General features: G+C 43.7%; 2 protein-coding genes across 2 annotated transcripts in view; one reads left to right on the top strand and one right to left on the bottom strand.

Moving 5' to 3' along the window:
* Window positions 1–905: 905 nt before the first annotated feature.
* LOC117584807 (nitric oxide synthase) overlaps window positions 906–22508 on the bottom strand; it is a 28416-nt gene continuing 6813 nt past the window's right edge. The window contains exons 4-19 of the mRNA XM_034273925.1: window positions 19406–19542; window positions 19185–19347; window positions 17087–17178; window positions 16359–16500; window positions 15639–15778; window positions 13922–14096; window positions 12907–13088; window positions 11540–11749; window positions 9104–9248; window positions 8449–8553; window positions 8278–8345; window positions 3274–3613; window positions 2071–3213; window positions 1857–1981; window positions 1182–1248; window positions 906–1121 (exon numbers count right to left, since the gene is read on the bottom strand). Coding sequence (XP_034129816.1) covers window positions 1014–1121; window positions 1182–1248; window positions 1857–1981; window positions 2071–3213; window positions 3274–3613; window positions 8278–8345; window positions 8449–8553; window positions 9104–9248; window positions 11540–11749; window positions 12907–13088; window positions 13922–14096; window positions 15639–15778; window positions 16359–16500; window positions 17087–17178; window positions 19185–19347; window positions 19406–19542 — 3342 coding nt within the window. The 3' untranslated portion in view covers window positions 906–1013. The remainder of the gene's footprint in view (window positions 1122–1181; window positions 1249–1856; window positions 1982–2070; window positions 3214–3273; window positions 3614–8277; window positions 8346–8448; window positions 8554–9103; window positions 9249–11539; window positions 11750–12906; window positions 13089–13921; window positions 14097–15638; window positions 15779–16358; window positions 16501–17086; window positions 17179–19184; window positions 19348–19405; window positions 19543–22508) is intronic.
* LOC117584811 (lysosomal aspartic protease-like) lies at window positions 14415–15625 on the top strand. The gene has a single exon (XM_034273931.1). It carries the CDS (start codon window positions 14422–14424, stop codon window positions 15577–15579), a length of 1158 nt encoding a protein of 385 aa, XP_034129822.1. The 5' UTR covers window positions 14415–14421; the 3' UTR covers window positions 15580–15625.

Below are 22508 nucleotides of genomic sequence, written 5' to 3'. Positions count from 1 at the left end.
AGAAATGCTTCGACGAAAAGGTACCCCAGAGTCATGTTTTGTTGTGGGCTGCTGTTAGTTACAAATTTTTGGCTTAAACACCCATATACCCATTGTTAACCCTGTAAAAATGCAAGCAAAAACGAGTCGAACAGAAGCCAAGCGCGGGCCTCAATTGAATTTTAGCATTGAAACCAGATACGAGTGTTCAAAAGAGACGCTGCTGGATGCGTTGGCGTTGGCGGTAAACCCCTCGACCAAAGTCAGAATGGAGATGTTTAGAATTTCGCATAAGGTGCGAGTACAAATCTGTTAGCGCTTTGAAACCGCAGACAGCCACCGGAATGTTAGCGCAGTCCCAGCTAGCCAGCCAGCCAGCCAGCCAGTCAGCCAGCCAGCGTTCTAGCACAGGGCTCTGGTCTGGTGTATCTTTATTCACTTTACGGAAATTGAAAACGAGTGTATTAGAGACTTGTAAAGTGTAATTGAAGTTTGCGGAAGGTAAAATTATATTAGATTCGGATTTGAATTCGTGTTTTGCCAGTTTGTCATTGAGCTGCTGGTCTTATTCCCAACAATTGCACAGAACGAATCGCGAAAAAGAATCTTCGGGCTCCGGTCTAAGAGCCATGAAAGGAAATCGCTGTTTATTCTACAAATTGCATTTTCTGCACAATTTACCAACCTGTATCAAGTGGATACGCTTGCCACTTCCCTAAACCCAATTTAAGCCGCTTAGCCCGGTGCCTTTCCTTTGACAGAAGCATTGATGGAAAAAATTGGAAATTGCATCGGACTAATGCCCAACCCATAAACGCTTTGTTGGGGTTTCTTTTTGAAGGAATTGATTTATTTGAAACATATTTTAACATTTAGAGCTTTGAATTTTGATTTCTGTTTTTGGTTTGTACATTAGAATTGAGTTGATAAAATTAAACCTTTGGCTAATTAATTGTAATGAAAGAAGCGACAACATTTATTAGGAAATAATAGGTGGTTACTGGTATTTGTTCGTATTTTGATTACTAGTTGCCTTAGGGCTGCGATGCCATTCGTATTCTCGCCGTGGCCCGCGACTTTGTGTGAATTTCAGCCGTTCTCAGCGTGATGCCAAAGATGTCCTCGTGATAGCGGCTCTCGTCCTGCAAAAAAACATGCACGAAATGTGAACTTGTGTGGGATCACCCTCAGGGGAAACTTACTCGCAGTGTTAGCATAAAAGTTTCAACATCCGCCTCCGATTTCTGCTCTTTGCCGGCAATGCACTTCCTGTCAAAGAGAAATGAGAATGAAAACAGATTTGTTTTGTTCGGCAAATAAGGACAACAAAGCAACAATATTTATTCCCTTAGGGCAAAGTAATTATCATAAATTTTACAGGACATTTTAGCCAAGCAAATGAACATGTCTTCCATTTGTTTCCTTTGTAACTCTATTGCAAATCAATAATTAGAGTCCTCTAATTAGCAAAACGCATTAGCTGGGGATCAGCTTCTGCTTCTGCCTCGATTCCTATTACCCTAAGCCGCTTAAGATAAGGCCCCCATGGAAATCACCCTTCAAGGACTGCTCTTATGCAATATCCTGTGTGTGTATATGGAGCCCGTATTTCACAATGAGGCATGTAATCAAGAACTTTGAAAAATGCCAAGTGGAGAAAAAAGTATGTGTACAAGCAATGGCGAAATACCTGACCGCAGAGCATTAGAAAAACAGAAAATTCCCAGAAGAGTCAGTGTGAAAAGTGAACGAGAGGAAAATGTGTGGAAATAGCAACAGGTTAGCCACACCCACTGCTCCAACCCCCAACACACAAAGGCAATCAAACTAAGGGAAACTACGGCAAAGGGAAAAGGCAGAAAGGGAAAGAGCCTTACCTGATGGTCTGGTAGACATGCTCGGCCATAGTGACATCGCCGCAAACGTAAATGTGTCCCCGCTCCTGCACAATCAAGTTGTACAACGAATCGAATTCCTGTTCAATCAGGTCCTGCACATATGTCTGAAATGCACAAACAAATCATTTGTTAGGTGGGGGAGCAGGCGGAGAAGTTCGTGCAATTTTAAAGTTCCTGCCGCACAAAAGCTCACCTTGGGGATGGTCGGCTCCCTGGAGAGAGCCAGGAAAATGCGATCCAATATTTGCTCCTTCACCAGCCGCTCCTTCTCCTCCGCATACAGGTCCACATCCCGGTTTCGACAGCCGAAAAATAGCCACATCTTGGGCAGCGAAACAGCTGGATCGAGTTCGCGAAGCAGCTGAAACTCCTGCCAGAAGGAGCGGAACGGGGCGATGCCCGTGCCAGGTCCGATCAGGATAATGGGACTACTGCGGTCCGCGGGCAAATGGAAACCCAGAGCACTTCGCACGAACATGAAGAGCTCATCGTCGGCCTGCAGGCCCGACAGATAGTTGGAGCAGACACCATACCGCTCATCGCCCTGACCATCCTCGCAGCGATACTTGACAATGGCCACCGTGAGATGGATCTCATCGCTGACCCTGCGCGGGGAGGAGGATATGGAGTAAAACCTCGGCTGCAGGGGCGTGAGGTGTGCCAACAGAAGAGGCGCTGGCGGTCGACACGAGGGGAACTCCTCCAGAACGTCCAGCATGTGGGGCAAGCGCCAGTGCCGCCAGTCCTCATACGCAGACGAATCGTTCACCAGCAACTCGAGCCGCTCCTTATCGACATTGTCATCGCAGAAGCCTGCGAGGAGGGTGAGCAGCTGCCGTGAGGGAGGAGTAGTCAAGTCGAAGAAGCGAGCCAACAGATTCCGCAGCGTGTCTGCAGGAATCTTATCGTGCTGCTCCCAGCACTTGAAGATTCCGTTCGAGGTTTGCTTCTCCTTGAGCAGCTGCAGCTGCAGCACCTCATCCGGATTCTCAACACCCACCAGACGCTGCAGCAGACCATCCACCAGCTGCGATCGGTTCGCCGGGAATATTCCCACGTGATCTCCAGGCTCGTAGTCCAGTCCCGGGGCGCAGATCTCCAGCAGCATCGTTGTCTTTGCTCCTTCACTCAGCTTGGTCAGGTTGTGCGGCTGCCCCTTTATCTTGCAGCAGTGCACCTTCTTGTTGTGGTACTTTGAGAGAGCGCTGTCCAACGTGGTCTTGCCCGTGGACGGCACCAGCCGGACAGTGTTCACGGTGAGGGATTCATTCTGCAGTGCCAGCGAGGCGTCCGTGAGGCTTTCCTCCGGATCCAAGCAGAACGTTTCGCAAGCAAGCTGTGTGGGTGCAGAATTGAATTTCGATGTGGTTTATGCTTTTACCTGGCGTTGCCTTACCTTGAACACCTCTGGCGCCCACTTCCTGAACGATTGCTCCTGGCCGCACATCTCATCGCCATGGGCGATCCTCATCAGTCGCTCGCCGCCCAGTTCGCCCAAAATGTTGTCCACGTATTGTCCAAAGGCGCAGAAGTTTGGATATGCCGAGGAGCCTAAAGCGAAGACGGCAAACCGTACGTTGGACAGGGGCCCAAAAGTTTCATCGGTGAAGGTGTCCGAGGTGGAGCCACGCAGCGAGTCCCAGCGGTCAATTTTCTTCACCTGTTGCAGGGGCAACTTCATAAAATCCTGGCGGGAGCTGGCCTTCATGAAGGATTTCGATGAGGTGACGGCAATGCTAGATCGCAGAAGGAGATTAGTGCGAGGAAGTGTGAGCAGGATAAAGAAATAAGTTCCCCGTTCGATTGATTCGGCAGCCCTAAAGTATGCACTGGAATTTCCCTCAATCTCCCCCAAAGAGCAGACTCTGAAAACACTCAAATTAAAAACGCGCCTGTGTGGGAGGGTTTCTTTCTTCGGATTCGGATTTCACAAAGGCTTCCCACAAAAGGAATGAGGCGTGGTCAAGGGCGCCTACAGCCCACTAAAGGAAGACAAGACAATGAACAAAACACGCCAAAGGAGGCAACAATAGGAGGCACACAGAAGAGAGACTGACAGCACAACATTTATTACGCTTGTCATTTGATGTTGCTAACGAATGGGGAGAAATGTACAAAACATACCAAAAAAATAAAATGAGCTAAAAGTAGGCGGAGGGCAGGACTGAACAAGCCTTGGACTTGGACGCAACTGTGCGAGCAATTCACTAAAAAAAGAAAACGTAATCATCCGGTCGTCAGCAGCTCGTCAGGAAAACCCAGCTCGGAGGGCTCTTCCTCCCAGCATGCGGGGCATGTGCCCTGCACCCAACTGCAGTTGGGCCCAGTTGAGGGATGACTCAACAATGAACAATGGCACTCTTTAAAGGGAAAATACCCACATTTAGCCAGTCTGCTGGCAGCTGAAGAGGAGCCAGAGCCGTGGCAAGCTGGCAACTGCATCTGGCCAGTGTCTCGGTGGCAGAGTGCGTTTAAAACTATTTGAGCTCCTGCTGCTCAACTTGGCTTTGGGTCAAAGTTTATGGCTTTGGTGGAGTCGTAAAAACCTGTTGCGAACGTCGTCGGGTGAGCGTGAGCCCCGAGAGCAGAGCTCTGACATTGAGCTTACGAGATGGTACTATGAGAGAGCTTGTTAACAGCGAATGATGGAGCCAGGAGACTGGCTGGGATTACGAGTGGCTGAAGAGCTACTTTGCTGTGGTGGAGCCGAGAGAAATATTATATTATAATATATTAAAAAGTTGATGTTGAAGATAAACACTTTAAATTACACTTCGCAGCTACACGTAACTTTTTTCTCTATTTGAGCTGTAACTTTTTTCATAGCTATTTTCAAGCTGTTACTGTGCATATCCTATGCTTAAGTGTGAAAGAGTTAAATGAATTTATGGCTCTCATTTCCTTTCCTTAAACAGTTGGTAAATTCGTTTGTAAGTTCAAAGGGCTTGAGCTTGAGCTTTGGCGTGCGCGCGGTATCCCGTTATTATCACATCAAGCACTTTCGGTACTTTGGTACCGCTCATTACCCACAGATTCACAGCAACTGTAATTGCTGTTCCGCTCCAACATTATATCCATTTCTCGCTCATATACTCATGATATTAATCAATGCAAACGCCATGCCTCGCCTCACGTTTCTCTCTCACACCTCTTCTCTTCTCTGTTCTTGAGTTTCGTTGAAAGCTGAGTGACGCTTATCAGCTTAATCTCACGCCACGCTCCTTGCCGTACAAGCACAACAGCAGGGCAATGCATTGCAATGGTAGAAGCAGAAGTGAAAGAAGAGAGAGTAAAACGATTCCACACGCAAGCAAACAGAGAACGCATTGCATTTTACCTGCCGTTACCATACCCACCCCCGTATCCCGCCGTAGCAGCATCCTAAAAGTGCAGCATAGCGTGAAAAGAGTGTTGTAATTTACAACTGTAGTTCAGTGAGGGTCGAAGGCCCAAGCAACAGCAGAGACGAAGAAGAGAAAGTGTGGGAAAAAGAGGAGGGGGGGTGCCAGACAGTTAGACTGCAAATCCTGAACTGCGTCATAATTAAAATGCTGCCGAGAATTGGCTGTAGCGTCTTCACAAAGACACTGAAAAAAATGAAACCAGCATGAGCACAGTGAAATACCCTCACAGAAGGGTTTTAATTCAAATTTGCTAGGGTAACGGAGATTAAGATTAAGATGCCGTAAACAGTTACCCAAGTTAAAACTTTCACTCTTTCGTTGGGTAGTTTCTCTCAGTACATTCCCTGCTGACTATAAATTACCCAAGTTGCCTGAAAGCTTTTCAGTGCTACTACTTCATTCCCGTCTTTATCCTAGCTGTTCTTGACTCAAGTGTCGCTATCCAGCCACCTAGTACTTGTAATTATTTTTGTTGACATTTAAAGCTGTTGTAGAAGCCACTGAAATATGTACTCAGATGTCGAGCGTTTGCAACAAAAATGTTATCCAATTGCTTTGCTCAGCTCGTTATGCAAAATGAAGTAATTTCCAGCTGATGGCTGGTAGTGCCATCAGCATACATAGGTGTCTTAGTGACACATTCTAGAAAAGGTGCAGTGGCTGTTGCAGTTTAGAGACAGCAGGATACGGATGCCATCCCCACCCTACGTACAATGTAGGTAAACACTCAAAGAGCACTCACCGGCGTTGATGGCCTAATAGACTGCAATTAAGTGAGCTCAGATCCCTCAAACTGCTCGAGCTGCTGACAATTACAGAGACGAAGCAGGGCAAGGCCAGGAAAGTGGAAGGCTGTAGGTGGGTGGCTAGAATGTGTACTTTTAATGTGGACATTTAATATCTCGTCCCCCAGAAAGCAAGTGTCATTTGCCCGGTCAACCATAACAATTTGATCAAAGTTCAGGGCATGAAAACTTATAGGATGCTAATTTCCCGTATATTCTCATATGTAAAGTCTGCCCTTGCTTCGCAGCTATTTGAAAACTATCAAGCAACTATTACAGTTTCGGGTTTCGCAAAGTTTGCAACCAAAGTTTTGAGTTCTTGGCTTTAAAATTAAATTAAGTGAAGCAAACAATTAACAGCAAAGCAATTTCCGAAGCGACAAAATGCCTCGGGAGCACAGCAAGAACAAATAGCAAGCATCCATGCCCAAGGCGAGCTCACTCGAGCGGGAAAGCATCCAAAAACAGCATCCAGAAAAAACCTTCAACACTCAAGCTCACATGATGAGGCAGCCATCCAGCTCAACAGCTCAACAGCTTGATTGCTTAAATTGTTCAAACGCAGCCGGGGACAAGTCGCGTACGAGACGGGTTCTCATTTCGGTAATGTTTGTGTAATGAAATCCAGCAGGCTCCGAAACGAAAGTAGAAATAAGAGCTTGTTCTCAATTTGTAAAAAATATTTGTTTTAAAGATTTAAAAGCTTTCTTATTAAAACATTACATGAGTCAATCAAGCAAACATATATTTTTACTTTACCACTTTGTGATAACAAATATCGATATTAGATACAAATAAAACGTTTTTTTATTCAATTGTTGCCTCAAAAACTCAATTAATCATAATGCTAATGATGAGCGAAGGATTAGGAAATGTCAATTAACTCCTCTTGGGCATTGTTTGTATCAACAACACACACAGTCACTTAAATATACCCAATTGTAACGCATAAAGGCAATAATAAATCAAATTAATTGGTATACCGCGAACAGCACAAAAAGACAACTGCCTCTCCAGCTTCTGCTGCAGCCTATTCAATGGTTTTTGTAACGCAGTTTGATCAAGACAGAAATAAACACGCAAGAGTCTATAGAATCAGATAAATTAAATTTCAATTAATGAATTTTACCATCCAAAACGCTGCCTGCATGACGTTTTTTTCGAAACGATTTGTGTTACATACATACATATGTATGTACAATGTACATCTGTCTGTATTTATGTACGTTATTGAATTGGCTTGCCACCCTAGGGGAGTGCCTTGGCAGCTTCCTGTTACTTACTCCCTTCCTTCCAATGTGCTTCATATGAATTTTCAATTTCATTTTCAACAGGCGCTCCCCATTCCCCGTCCTCCGCCAGTGTTTTCGGGTATAAATTTAGTCATGTCAGTGTGTCTGTGTGTCTCCGTCCTTATTTGTCAAAGTTGTCAAGCGGAAATCCCCTCAACATCATAAAAACCCTCCACAGGCATATTCTACGTGAGGGAAAATATCGAAATAACAAAATTATTGTTATTGTTTTTTTTTTGGGGCAACGGGTGAGGGGTATAGCGCGGATTTGTCTGCTCCTTCAAGCGGCACGCACTTAAGTGCGTGCCTTTATCCTGCATGTGTATGTGTGTGTGGTTGTATGTGAAGGTATTTGTGGGGAATTTGTAAGCTTGATACAGGGGGCATGATACAGGGGGAACAACAACAGCCAATTAATAATACAAAATTTCAAAGCATGTGTCAGCAATAATGTGACCCAAAAAAACGGATCAGGGTCCCCATCCTTGGGAATAGTTTTGAATAGCAACATTTCCCCTACAAAAATAATAATTTTTCGTTGGAAAATTAATCGTTTAACGGCAGACAATAGCACTTACTGTATCGGAGCTTCATTGAAGGAATTCGAAAACAAATAAAAGGAATTTAATCTACTCGTACGAGCATTGCCGAATAACCAAAGCAAAGGATACTGAACCTCGAAAGTGTGCAATAAAAATGATAAGCAGAAAGCACAATTTGCATAAGATTGAACAAATTTTAAATGAAAGAAAACTTGCTTAAAAAGCAATTTAGCAACGGTCGCCCTTTGCCTATCTCTCTTATTGTATTTTGCTCTCCTTCTTCATCGAAGTTCTTAAACAAATTGATTTATACGAAATTTATTCAAGGACTGCGCTGGCAAAAAGCAAAAAGAGAAAAATTGAATTTATGGACTCACCTGGAGTCCTGCAATCCATGCTCGCCAGACTCCTGCACACGCAGCGCATACAATTCCTGGGAGAATAGCTGAGGTCACGGCACACAATTAAAGTTCATTTCGTTCACATTTGAGGTGGGAGGGAGGCAGGCCTAATCTATTAATTATCCTGATATGATCTGGGGAACTTACCTCTCCGTTTTCAGGTGGATCGCCATTGCCAAAGGTGGAGGCCACAACAATTAACAGTGCCTCGTGCTCAATGGAGGATATATCGTAGTCGGACATGCAATAGATCTAAATGAATGAACAATTTAATGTCTGGCCAGTGCGTAGTTTTCTGCTTTTTCTTTTGTTTTTGCTAGCCAAACACTTTTGTGGTCATTAGAACATGGCCTATGCCCCTTGTCGGACAGCAGTACACCAGGGACCAGGCGGCTTAATGAGCTTCGTATGCTCTGATGCCTGGTCTGTATCTTGCTCGACTACTTATTATGTCGCAGGTGTTTAGGGCTTATCTCATTTTCCCAGGCAGCAGCAGATGCTTTTTACACACACATGACGAGGGGATATGCTGGACCAGAAACACGGAGATGGACTTGGGCAGAACTCTGCTCAACTGGACACTAAGCTGCCACAAAAATGTACAAGGTAAATTTCCTTTTTATGCTAATTTGTCCTATGTGGCAGAGGGTACGAAATGAGGCTCATTTTGAACGTGGGTTAAATGTTTTATAATGTCAAATTGTGGCTTTTTTTAGACTCTGAAATTTGCCTGATGCTCATGATAATAATTTCCGGATATTTCTCGCTGTGAGCCCTCTTCCTGGTGTTCCTGGAAACTCACCTGTGCGTTGAATGCATGTCCAAGCAGCTCGCATAATTGCTTTGCATATTGCTCGGATTTGCCAGTTTCTGTGGCATACAGAACCGTTGCCTTGATGCGCTTTGACAAGGCGCGTCCAAATAATTTCGATGTAAATTTCACAGCCCTGTAACGAGGAAACTACTTATAAAGTCTGCCGGAATAGAGTCTGCTGCTGAGGCTGGGGCAGATGCTGGGACACTTAAATCTTAGTTGGCAGTGGGAAGGCCATCGTTATTATACTTATGTCTAAGCCTTTGTGTGGGAGGGTAAGGCCCCAACACATGACGCCCGATATAGGCACTTTGATTGACATGCCATATAATTGGAAAATTGTCTGCAGCTAGAGTATATATTTCGCCCTCGACACACACACACACACATGGCCTGTCAATAATCAAACGGGACACAACAGTTTTATTGCATCCCCTTCCCATTCCGCCATTTAAAGCAGATTCGCATAAAATGTTATGCATAGTGCAAATAAATGAGAGCAGAAAGAGAGGGGATGAGAGGGACTCCGTCAGCATCACCGGCAGGCATGGAAACGTCTGCTTCTTCGACTTCATTTTTGAGATTCTCCCTCTTCTCTTCTCCTTCTTCACACCCTACTCTTGGGATGGGTATATTGATATGCTGTACATTTTGTACATTCTTTTGTGATTTTGTAATTGCGCTTTCTTTGAACAGACATAATTCCATCAACCATTTCAAGTAACTATTTCTTTACCTAACTTCGCTCCACAAAATTACAGGGTACGTTGTGAAACATTCGCATAAGCTGGTTGAATTGTGTTCCATTTTTACAGCGCCTGTCGCCTGGTGCCCGCCGCCTGCCTGCTCCTGACATGGAACTACTTTTTTTTGGGATAAGAGGGGAAAATGGATGCTTATAGGCAGTTTAAATGTAATTCAATATGCCAGGCACTTCATTCCACTCCACTCCACTTCACTTCTGCTGCCATGCCCACTTCCCCCCTCGCCATTATTTTGCACACTTTTGTGCGTGCATGAATATAATTTCATTTCCATAAAGTTGTCGATGTCAGCGCTGATTTAATTCCATTTCATCTCATCAGAGCCAAGCGCGTGCTGAAACAATTAAACTTAATTATGTCTGCAGCTTGGCAGCCATCCCCATACAGATACAGATATTCGGGTACACATTTGAATACAATCCTACTTCCATATGTATGTACATCCCCTACTTAAATGATTATATTCAGAGGTTCCTTCAGTTAAGTGCTGTTAAAAAGTTTCTCACTCGATTTAATGGAAACTTGTTGTATGCGATTTTCAACAATTATAATTGATATCTTTTTAATGAACATCTGTCAGGCAGGCAGTTTGCAGAAACTGTTCAACGGGGGATCGATGCACGGACACTTCCCGAACTCGTGGCACGGCACCAATTGCAAATAATTAAAATTAATTAGCCTGTGCAATGGGCAACTGGGCAAGTGCGAACAACATCATTAATTAATAACGAGTTAAAGTGCGCTCGTTAAATATTTATTATTATTTTTCGCGACTCATTTCACGGCCATTTTGCAGGTGTCACATATTTCCCCTCATCATGGGCGATTTCTTTTGTTAATTGTGTAATTGATTTTATTTGTTTGGGCTGACCGCAGCTTGTTTGTTTCAGGTTTATGTTGATTTAAGCATGTGCGAATGGAGGGTGAAGGGAATACAATGTAGTGCAGCTGTTTATTATGTACAATTAGTTATCAATTAATTGATAAAATTGATAAAAAGTTCCCGCAATGATTGTTCTGGCGGACATTGGACAAACAAATGTTTGAAAATTGTATTCTCCCAAATACTTTCTTCATTTAATGGGAAACATTCTTTCATTATATGTATGTATATATATATGGGGAAACTTTGCTAAAACTACAACAAACTTAAAGACAAAGTGTTGAATTTCATACAAAATAAAATAATGCCATACAATTTGCATAACAATCAACTCAGATCCGAACATGTGCTAGCAAAAGGTAGCACTAAAAGCTACCAGACAGAAGAAAGCAAAGCAGTGGAATGAGTGGGAAAAATAACATTTAAAATAACAATACCACGGGACAACAACCATGATGCAATGTTCCAAATTTACCCAGAGAGAGAGAGAGATAGAGAGAGAGAGAGAGAAGTCGGGGGGAAGTCGAAGTATAGCCAGGCAGCAATAAACCACAATCCATGTAATCTACTTAAAAGCTAATCCCTGCTGATGCTGTCGTGTGACACGCCCCAGCTACACTCTCCATACACACAGCAAAGTCACACAAAGACAATTACATTAAACGGGGGGACATGGCGGCAGCAGGCAGAAGCAGTAGGATGTCAACAGCCAACATTGGTAGAAGGTAAAGGTTAACGGTTAACGGTTAACGGTAAACGGTGCGTACCCGTACTTACCTAGCGATTTGTTTAAAATTGAATTTACGGCGGGGCTTCTTGCCCTTGCTTTCGCCGCGTCCCTTCTTCCAGACGTGGGTGCGCCAGGCGAGGTCCTGATATTCGAACGAGGGCTTCAGATAGTACAGTGCCATCTCCTGGTGGAACACGGGCGTAATGGAGCCCGAGAGCGGCGGCACAATCCATATCCAATCGGCGGGACAGCCGTTCCTATGGAAAGGTAAACGCTGCGTAAGTAATTGCTTAGAATTAACCCGGAATGCTGGGGGTTCCCTAAGACTATGCTAAACGGTACGCAAGACGTATACCAAATGCAAATTGAAATATGGACAGCATATTTTTGGTATTGGCATTAATTGGCTTATTTGTTGCTTGTCTGCCTGCTGTTGCTCTCCGACCAGACAGGGCTTTGGCTTCTAATTTAGTGCTCCCAAAAGGCGTCTGGGACCTCGTGATGCTGAGAGGACTTTGAAATTATTATCAAAAGAAAAGAAAAGAAATGTCCAAAGGTTGGACTTTCTTGCAAGGAAATAGCTTCTCTCGTAACATATTATCCAGACGGTTAACCTTTACAGCACTTTGCCTAAGCCAAAAACATTTCCATTTGGGCTTAAGCCAAAAACAGCACCCAGATAAAGTTTAACAATACAGCGGAGTATGAAAGCAAATCAAAGACGCAATCAAAAGTAAAGCTGAAACCATTTAAAGTGGGTGGCTATTTGGTTTGTTCTCTTTACAGATTTTTCGTAATGTTCTTGCCATTGCTAATGAGATTATAAAAAGTTAATTGAAGCTAAAATCCATTTTGGTCTTGCATTTACTTAAAATTTCCCCATAAAGCTTTTAGGGACAATGTTAATGACATAGAAAAAAATCATAATTCATTAAACAAATGCAATGCCCCAAATCTATCAGCAAATCGTTTGATTAATTCGGGCTTTTATAGGCAGTACTTTTCAATGACGAATCAGCTGAATCGAAACAATTGTGCAGATAAAATATGAAAAAATCATTTTGGATATTAATTTCTGTTCCGCCAAACCAAAGAGGATTTCCCTTTAGCGAGCAAACAGAAAATTCTGACATATTGTGCGGCATTTATGTGTCTCGCGGAGCACTTTACATAAGCGCTGGCGACAGCAAATTGGAAACAATAAATTTATTTTTGCACCTGCAAAGTTTTTTCCACCCACTCCCCGCTCTGTGTGTTCCTGTGTGTGCCAGCGGAAGTCAAATAAAACACGTTAAGCCATAAACATGCGGCTGGGGATAAGCCATAAATGCAGTCCCAACCCGGCTCGGCCATAAAGTATCCACCAATGCCGCATACCCATGCAAATAATTTCCGATCCAGACCCAACGCTTACCGCAACTTTGACTCGTTCTCGAAGTGTTTCATGAAGCTTTCGCTGGCCGTGTGGTGATCCACAATGGTCACATTGCGGCTCTGGAACGAGTGCAGCACGGCAATATTCATCTCCACAACGGCTTTGTCCTTCCACAAGGAAGTCGGTGTCCGGGTGTCCAATTCCATTTTCAGCGCCACAGTCTGCAAAGAAAGAGTCAACAATTTGATGTGCATAATTGAAAACTGATGGCAGAGTGCCCTGTAGATATGCGTAGATGGTGTTTCGCTCTAATCGAAGAGTGTTGTCAAATTTCGATTACGGCTTTTGGGGTTGTGGCCAGAAACTAATAATTACTGGTAAGGGAGCTTGGCCCACATCCAGGCACCCAACAAGTGCCCTCGAGCACTGCATCAGGCCACACACTGACTGTGGTTTGCCCGACCACAGGCCCAACTATTCGTCAATTATGGATCCAACCCCCACAGCCATAGAACTTTGTGAGCAACATCAACTGTGGACTGAGTTGGAAGTTTTAAGTTATGGACTTTGAGGGAAAATACGAATTCTGAATTGAGGGTGCAGCATTCATAGATGAAGGCATCTTAAATTAGAGCTTAAGAAGAGTCAACATCTTTTGTGTTTGCTTTTGTAACAATTGCATTATGTTCTGATACAAATTAATAATTTCCAGTGGGCAAGTTCATTCAGCTGAACACTAATTAGGCTGGCAACATCGATCCAAATCTCACATCAGCTGCTTATAATTATTTAATCACATGAGCAAACTCATCAGGCAAATAATTCTCCCTGGAAACTCTTACAGCTTTAAAGCAGTTTTTCTTCCCACTCCCACCCAAACGCTCCCAAACAGAGCGAATGACAAAAGAGAACAAAACGCAGAAGGAGGCCATGTAATGAAATAAGCGGCGGACTATACAACGACATCAAGGACATAAAGCGTGGACAATGGCATTCAATTCATAAATTACAATGCCAATCCGCAGTCGAACCTTTTTTGCAGACTCAAACTTACCTCCAGCATATTGCGGCGATTTGTATCGCATAAATTCCGACAGCCAATCTCCGTGGACATGTACCAGCCGCTGAATGTGGTCGCCGTGAACTGGATTCCACCCACATCGAAGAGCATGCTGGACACGGCGGGCAGCGCGTACCAGCGGAGTCCCAGCTCTGTGAACCACTCGAATCTGCAAAAGGAGAGTGGAAAAGTATCTACTTAGTCAACAAGTAAAAAATGTAACCGAATTTCTCGTTTAACTTCTAACCCTATCGCGAAAACAGCTGAACAAAATATTTATAGAACAAGAATGGAGTTTTGAGCACACAGCAAACAACTCTAATTAATATTTCTCCCCAGTCCAGAGCCCATACAAAATGTGCAAATTTGTATTAACAACGTCATTGGGCCAGGGAAAGTTTCGTAGCTATTTTTGTGCCCAAATAAAAATACATTTGCTATATAAGTTCAGCTACCAAAGAACAAGTCACATTTAAAGTACAACAAACCCAAATATGAGGTGTCTCGCTTTCTTGGTTTTAATCGGTGTTGGCTACGCGACGGCAAAGCTGAACCGAGTGCCATTGCAGAGACAGAGCAACTTCACCAGGACCCATGGCAACGTGAAGGCTGAGAAGACGCTGCTGGCTGCAAAGTATGTGCTGGAAGCCACTGCCAGCGCGGAGTCCACCGAGACGCTGCATAATTATGTGAACATGGAGTACTACGGAGTGATTGGTATAGGCACACCGGAGCAAAAGTTCAACATACTTTTCGACACGGGTTCGTCTAACCTGTGGGTGCCGAGCGCCAAGTGCCCGGCCAGCAACGAGGCCTGCCAAAAGCACAACAAATATCACTCGGGTCAGTCCAGTACGTATGTGGCCGATGGAACGAGTCTCAGCATCTCTTACGGCACCGGCAGCCTCACGGGTTTCCTCTCAACGGACACTGTGTCGGTGGCGGGGCTAAAGATCCAGGACCAGACATTCGCTGAGGCACTCCAGGAGCCTGGTTCAACCTTTGTGGCTGCGCCCTTTGCCGGCATCTTGGGACTGGCATTCAAGGCGATTGCCGTGGATGGCGTGACCCCGCCATTTGACAACATGATCGCACAGGGCCTGCTGGATGAGCCTGTCATCTCGTTCTACCTGCAGCGTCAGGGCACCGCAGTGCAAGGCGGAGAGCTCATCCTCGGCGGAGTAGACTCCAGTCTTTACACAGCGCCTCTCACCTACGTGCCAGTCTCGGTGGCCGGCTATTGGCAGTTCAAGGTCAATGCCGTGAAGACAAATGGCATCGTTCTGTGTTGTGGCTGCCAGGCCATAGCCGACACGGGCACTTCGATGATTGTCGTGCCAGCCGCGGCCTATGCGAAGATCAATAGACAAGTAGGAGCCACAGATAACGGAGATGGAGAGGCGTTTGTAAAGTGCACTCGGGTCTCCACCCTACCCAAGGTGAACTTGAACATTGCTGGCACAATCTTTACCCTGGCCCCCAAGGACTACATCGTCAGGTTAACGGAGAACGGTCAAACACGCTGCATGTCCAGCTTTACCTACATGTCCGGGAACAGTCTGTGGATTCTCGGCGACGTTTTCATTGGCAAGTTCTATACGGTCTTCGATAAGGGTAATCAACGGATTGGATTTGCTAAAGTAGCTGCCTAATAATATTTGTGGAGTATTCAAAACAAATGCAAAAATGTTCACTCAATTTGTTTACTCACTTGGGATGGGTCAGCGGCACTTCCAGTATCAACTCCGGCGGATAGTCAAAGTAGTCCGGATCATGTCCGTTGGCGGAGACCACCACCGGTAAGATGTCCCACTCGCCGCCCTTGCTCTTCCAGCCAAGCTTCGTGCAGACCTGGAATGGATAGCGATTGGGTTGGAACATCAAATAAATATGTAGCATAAAAAGTAACATGTGTAAAAATAAATTGAGATACTTTGGGGCTCGAATTTACATGCTTCTCGTATCGGATATCAGAGTCAATGTGTGGCTGCCACCCACACTCGCCGGCAGCATCTGTTGCCCTATGACGAACTCGTATTTGTGTGCGTTACATATTTATTGACAGCTTTGTTGTTTGTTCGGGTTTTGCGTATTTAAAAAGAGATTTATTACAACGAGTTCTAGGGCGAACTTTGCCATTGGACAGACGCTTGTTTTTGTGGGCGCTTTTGGGGCTTTTGCCCAAACTTGTGGGTACAAAAAAAAGGTGTGACACGGTTAAGCGGCAGGAAGCAAAGGGAGATTGGACCCTGATTTAAAGGCAAGAGAAATTGATGTCAGCCAATACTATTAGGGTGGAGGGAGAATGTCATGTTTGATATTTGTGTACATCGTAGATGGATGTGACAATGTGGTCAATAAATCGGTTAATAAACGTCAGGTGGGCTCTGAGTATGCTCCATAAAATGTAGTTCCTTTTCCACACACTCACCTCAGTAAACTCCACATTCATGGGATCGCCAATGATCTTTCCATCTGGCCGCTTATAGCCAGCGTAGGATATTAACTGATTATTCCAAATGCGATAATCGTGACGGCCGTCGGTACGCTGAGGAAATATCGTGATTGCCGATCTATAAAAAAAGAATTTATGTAAACAATTAATAGGCAAAACCACCTCTAAACTTTTCCCAGCTACTTTAAACCCTTACTAATGTGCGTGAAAAGTCAAAGTGCAACTTTGATGGCAGTGACGGTTGAACTCTTCAAATATTTATGGTGGCCATTTGGCAGCCGTTCCAGCCGCTCCACTCGATTTGGCCAATTAACAGGGAAAACCATCATTATGGCAATCACTTTTCACCGAAACAGCCAGCCGTTGCCACTACGTTGAGTAGATTATTTGAAAATTTGAAATTATGTACCAAAGAGACTACGGAATGCCAGCACTCTCTCGCTGTCTCTCTCATTGAATTGAAAATAATGAACAGCTGCATGATTTTGAGAGCTTAGAGCGATTAGCGAGCATCGAAAATGTTCTGCACCCACTAATTACCATAAAATCCGCCGGATATGGGGCGTACACGTTGGTACAGAAAACAGATGCGCCACAGAAGTGGACAGGTAATACAGTTACTCTCCCGATTGGCGCTCGCTCTTCACTCTCTTACAGTGTGGCTGCGCAGTTGGGGGTGTAACTCAGCTCCCTCTCTTACTTACCTCAGATTGCCTTTATTGGTTGCATATTTGATGTGGTTGCAAATGGCCTCGAACATGCCACTTGTTGTTGTCACATAGCGGCAATCAAAGACCTGAAACAAAAATGCCAAAAATAATTATCAAAAGTCTCTGCTCATAATTTGCATTCTACTCGTGGCCGGGTCAGAGTTCCCGCTTTTCCAAAAAGTTTAAATTAACTAAAATATTCATACAGAAGCACAAGCAACAAATAATAGCTGCAACAGGGAACTTTCCAACAGTTTTTGTGCGCGCTGGCCAACGGGGCGCATGATAAATGCGACACAAATTTCTGTGTAACTTTTACATATATTTGTGTGGTTTTTAGCCATGGGGTCCTTAGGAATATACATAAGAGCGTTGTTTGCAGCTTGTACATTGAAACCCTTTTTTCAATTATTTCGCTTCATTGAATTTGTTGTAATATTTCTGTTCCTACGAGTATCTCCCTTCAGCTTCTACGAATCGTATTATTTTTTGTGCTGTCACACCTGTTTTTTTGGATTTGCACCCTTGGGGGCCTAACCAGAGTACTTACACTTGGCTTTTAGGGCTTTCTATGCCCGGGCCCACTCGAAACAGAAATTCATTTCAAGCTTGGGAAACCCTTTTTCACACGATTTTCTGCTGTGTTGGCTTTTGTCATGTTTTTTGTGTGTGTGTTGTGGGCCAAATCCAAGGAAAACGAGTTTCCTAATTATGCTTTGAAAACAAAACCCAACCGAAGTCATCCCTTTTGAAGTGTCTGTCCCACCCCCCACACATTTGCAGTTTCATTTAAATCAGAGTTTTCCCCTTTGCTGGTTTTTTGGCTAGTGTCATTGCAAATTGGGTTTTTGTTTGAATGTGTGTTTTTGGTACGAACAGTCATGGGCTTCAATTAAATTATCATACGAAATATTTACAAAATCACTAATTGGATATACAGATACATACATATTTATGTATTTATGTACTATGTATGTATTTACATTTTAAACGAACAAAAATGTTCCTTTAGTAATTAAATAAGAATATTCGACCTTTTCAAGAATTATATTACATATAAAGCCCCAAATCTATCAAATAAAGTTGGTTGCAAGATTGAAAGATATTTGAAAGTTTTTTTTAATTAATTAAAATTAATTAAAACAAAGTTGCTGCTCAGATGGATGTCTTGTGTTTGTTTATTTGTACATATATGTACATATATTTTTATGTCACATGGCACTTATTGTTTCATTTATTGAGTAAATGTCACACAGAAACGACACCAAATCCTAGCACTTTAAATTCTACGAAATTTCTTTAGCACCAGAATTTGTTTTGTCTGTTTCAAGAATATGTTCTGAAATATGCCTTGACAAGCATTATACATTATACATACATAAATGCATAAATTGAATAATTTATTGAAGGTGAATTTAGTGTCACCTTCTTGCTGCCGTCTCCCAGTACCTCTGTGTGCCACTCCGACTTTTCTCTCTCCAGCACACATGCAAATCATTGAGGCGTAAATGGAAATCTGTTCTTTCACACATTGCCAGGCACACAGACATCCCATTTTCTACTGCCATCTACTACTGATCATTATAATATGTGCATTTGCATGTACATATATTCTGGTACTCATTCAAATGAATAAATCTCTGCCGCTGGGCTAAAATTAAAATTTACGATGATTTGTATTTTAAATGCTGGCTTTGCCTCTGCCTCTGCCTCTGCCTCTGCCCAACCCAGCAGTCTGCGAGTAGTCGCTGTCGTCTGGTTTCATCGCGCTCCAGGGCTCCAGGCATCTATCATTTGGTTGGGGCACGCATTAATCTTGAATAATGGAAAGATATGCATTTGTCTGCGCTTTGTACGCTGACAAATTCGCCCGACTAGTTCAGTGGCTGTATTACGCATATAATTTCGGGAATTGCACATAAATATCTAAGCCTAATGGAAGTTGATAAATTGATAAACACAAAGTATTCTGTGGCAGACAAAGCCAAAGCGAAATAATCCAACTGTGTAGTTTTCTGCATTGTTCTTTGGATGCAAAAACTGTGCTCTATATTTATCGTATATTTTGATCTGCCAACAGCTAGACACTCACCTGCAGCTTGGACCACTGAATGCGACCAATGCAACGCGAAGAATTGCGCCAGGCCAATTTGGCGCCATAAATTAGCTCCGTCTCTGTTAGCTGATAATAACCCAAGGTCTCAATGCTCTGGCGCACCTGTTTCCAGCGTGTTTCGTGGGCGGTGGAGGAAGTGCTGTAAATGAAACAAGCGAAATGGACATTTGTTCTCCATCCAATAACCAAATACTTACCGCTTTATCGAGGTGAAATACTGCTCCAAGAAGTCTTTGGCGTGATCCAGCACCAGATCCGTTTTGCGCGCCTCGACAGCGGCATTGCCGAGGCTCATGATGCTGCTCGTGCAGGTGGCCTTGGAGCAGGAAAGTATCTGCCAAAACGGAGGGGGGAGATGTATAACAAAGTCATAAAGTCGTTTTGACAGCTTTAATTGAAAAAACATAATTGCTCATTTTGGTAATTAAATTTTAATTGGTGATTCCCTGCGCAGCGCCAAATGAAGATGAATGACAGTGAGGCCAGAGCCAAAGATGGAGATTGTTGCCAGAGAGAGAGAGAGCAACAATGAAATTAAATGAATAAAAAATAAATAGAAGCAAAAAGGAAACGCAAAAGCAAAAGCAAAAGCATGTCTCGCCTGTTCACTTCATGTACCTTCCCTTCCCCCCTCCGTCCCTTTCTCTGTCTCTCTCTCTCTCTCTCTCTCTCTCTGGCTGTGGCTGTGACTCTCTTTCCAGGAATCGTTTAGAACGCATTTCACTGTCAATTGAAGAAGCCTCCCTTCGCCCTGCCTCCTGCTCTTTATCCCACTTCAGCCGTGCCCCTTGCCGTTTTTTATGGTGCGTGTCGCTGTAATTTTCATTGGCACAATTCCAACAGACTTGTTTCTTTACCTTTTGCTCACGGTTTAATTTACTCAACACCCTCACGCCCTCTCCATGCAGCTGCCCAGACACCCGCGGTCATAATTAGTTTGCTTTTCCAGGCAGTTGAGCTCTTGAAATGTCTTTTCTGTTCTGTTAAGTGTGACGTAAAAAACGTGCAGCTAAACTAATGCACGAAGCTGGAAAATAGTGTCACTCACACGCCTTAGATGGCTCTCTTAATAGCTGCTTAACGCTTAAAAAATAATTAAGTAAGTGGGATACAAGAGGATTGAGCAGCAGAACAGATGCAACATTCTGAATAGGTAATCAGGAATGAGGTTCTCTGCATAACTCTAAATACAATACATTTTACTTTATGCTAAGGGAGCTGTGTTCTGGCGTCTCACTTAAATGTTGAGTAATAAAGTCCTATCAATTTCGGCTCGCTTTCACACCTGGCACCAGACACAACAAACTGCATTTTCACTTTAAGACAAGCCACAGTCACAGCAGAGATAGCTTTGTATGCACAGCAGAGAAATTCACCTACGAATATTCCAAATTTTCTCCTACCGCACAAACTTTGGCAATCTTCACTCGGTTGCATAACGTTATGCACAAATTTATGCAGAATGCAGCAGCAACAAAGAAACATGGGATGGGTACCCCTATACTAAGATTACCTTAAAAACAAACAAGCGACACATGATAACACATTTTTAGCTGCAAACTGAAAGAACTCTTTCCAAAAAGCCTCAAATAGAAGGGGCCCCTGTGTGTGAGGCCATTTCTTGTAGCGAAATTATCATTTTCTGGGTACGCAGATCTCGTAAAGCAACCAAACATTTAACCAGAATTTGCGGAGGCAGCCTCCGTTTGCCACAGAGCAAATTAAATTTTAGCTGCCAAAAGCCGGAATGCAAATAATTGCCAGCCCGGGAAACGTAGCACTCAAAGTTGTCCAAAATTGTTTTATGTAAATATAAACAGCAGACACAGCGCCCGTTTTGCTGCGGAAACGGAATTTGTTGCAGCTGCAACGAGGGGCAAGCGCGCTGGTAAATGCGTAAAGACTCAACAACACCAGTAGGGCGCTTAAAGTCTGGCTTGTAAACTTAAGTTTCCCCGTGCCACATGCCACGCTGGCTGCTCCTTCACTGGCTGGAGAGTGCACTTCTTCAGAGGGCTGGAAACTCCTTCTTCACGCCAAATTTGTACTCTTTTATTGTTCTCAGTTGTGCTCGGTGTTTTCTCAAAAATTATGCACTCGTACAAGTGCCAAAAGAGCTGTCGGTTATGCTTTGAGGAAAAATATACCGAGCAGCAACGAATAGCGATTACTCTGCAGGGAGCAGGGAACTTGCCTGTGCCTTTAAAATAATCGAATTTGATAAGCCAAATGCACATGAAAATTAAAAGAGTTTCAATGAATTTCATCAGGTTTTCAACGAAGGGCATCATGTGTTTCCGAACAACTTTGAAAAGTTGCCCAATAAACTTACAGCTTACATTCCCGTGCATCGAGAGGAATTCAAATATTAACTGCATTCTGTGGCAGTTAACTTCGCTCTGCCACTTGCACTTGAGCTTGAACTGCAAACTGGCAAATGAAACGAAGTTACGAACGAAATAAACATAAATACATTGGCTCAGTGTTTTCGGGAGAAATATTAAACGCAACCTAGCAGCCATAAGGTGCAAATTTCCTGCAATGAAATCGCATCTCAGCTTATATAGCTTTAGGCTCCAGTTGGACTTTCACACTATTCGGAATAATCACCTGAGCACAGGCGCGCAGAAGTAGCGCCCCAAGCCTCCACTCCATTTGCATGTTGTTCAAGTTTAGTGAATTCATAAAATGACAGACTGCAAAATAGGAGTGTGCATTTTTGCACTGCATAATTTTGTGCACATTAAAATGCAGCGAGAGAGTGGAGAGAGGGGAGAGTACAGGTCCGCGGGGAAATGAAATTTGATTATGCTAAGGGATTCGTAGCGTCATTTCCGCTGTTGGCGTTGACGCTGACTTAATTAGCAGCTCTAGCCATAGATGTACATAGCTGTTAAACGTAACGGTAACTGCTACTGTAACTGCAACTGTAACTGCCACTTGCTTCCCTCGGGGTTAGTTGAGCGGAGTGCAGTGGGGCACTTCCTTAGATAATTGAGGTTAGGTGGGCGACTTCTGACCCCCGCCGACTCTTCGCTTATGCAATTAGCAGAACTGCCACACTGCCACACTGCCACACTGCCGTCCCGACGCCCTAATGAGCTTTGCTGAATCAGTTTTTGGGCAACTTATTCGCCCCTCTGTAGGTGGGCCAATTAAATTATGCAATTTGTGGTGGGGTGCGGTGGTTGGCACGTAATAGCTATTAAATGACCGTTGAATAAATCTTTAAATAAATATGTAATTTGCAAGGAAATTTCAGTTTTGAAAATTAAATAGGGTTAGAAGAATTCGGAAACA

This window comes from Drosophila guanche, unplaced genomic scaffold (assembly GCF_900245975.1).
Source record: "Drosophila guanche unplaced genomic scaffold, DGUA_6, whole genome shotgun sequence".
In the NCBI taxonomy this organism is placed as follows: domain Eukaryota; kingdom Metazoa; phylum Arthropoda; class Insecta; order Diptera; family Drosophilidae; genus Drosophila; species Drosophila guanche.
This window is presented reverse-complemented; position numbering and strand designations above follow the sequence as displayed.

Bases quoted from the DNA above. Each gene is read 5' to 3' on its own strand.
- LOC117584811 (XM_034273931.1), top strand. From the start codon at position 14,422: ATGAGGTGTCTCGCTTTCTTGGTTTTAATCGGTGTTGGCTACGCGACG.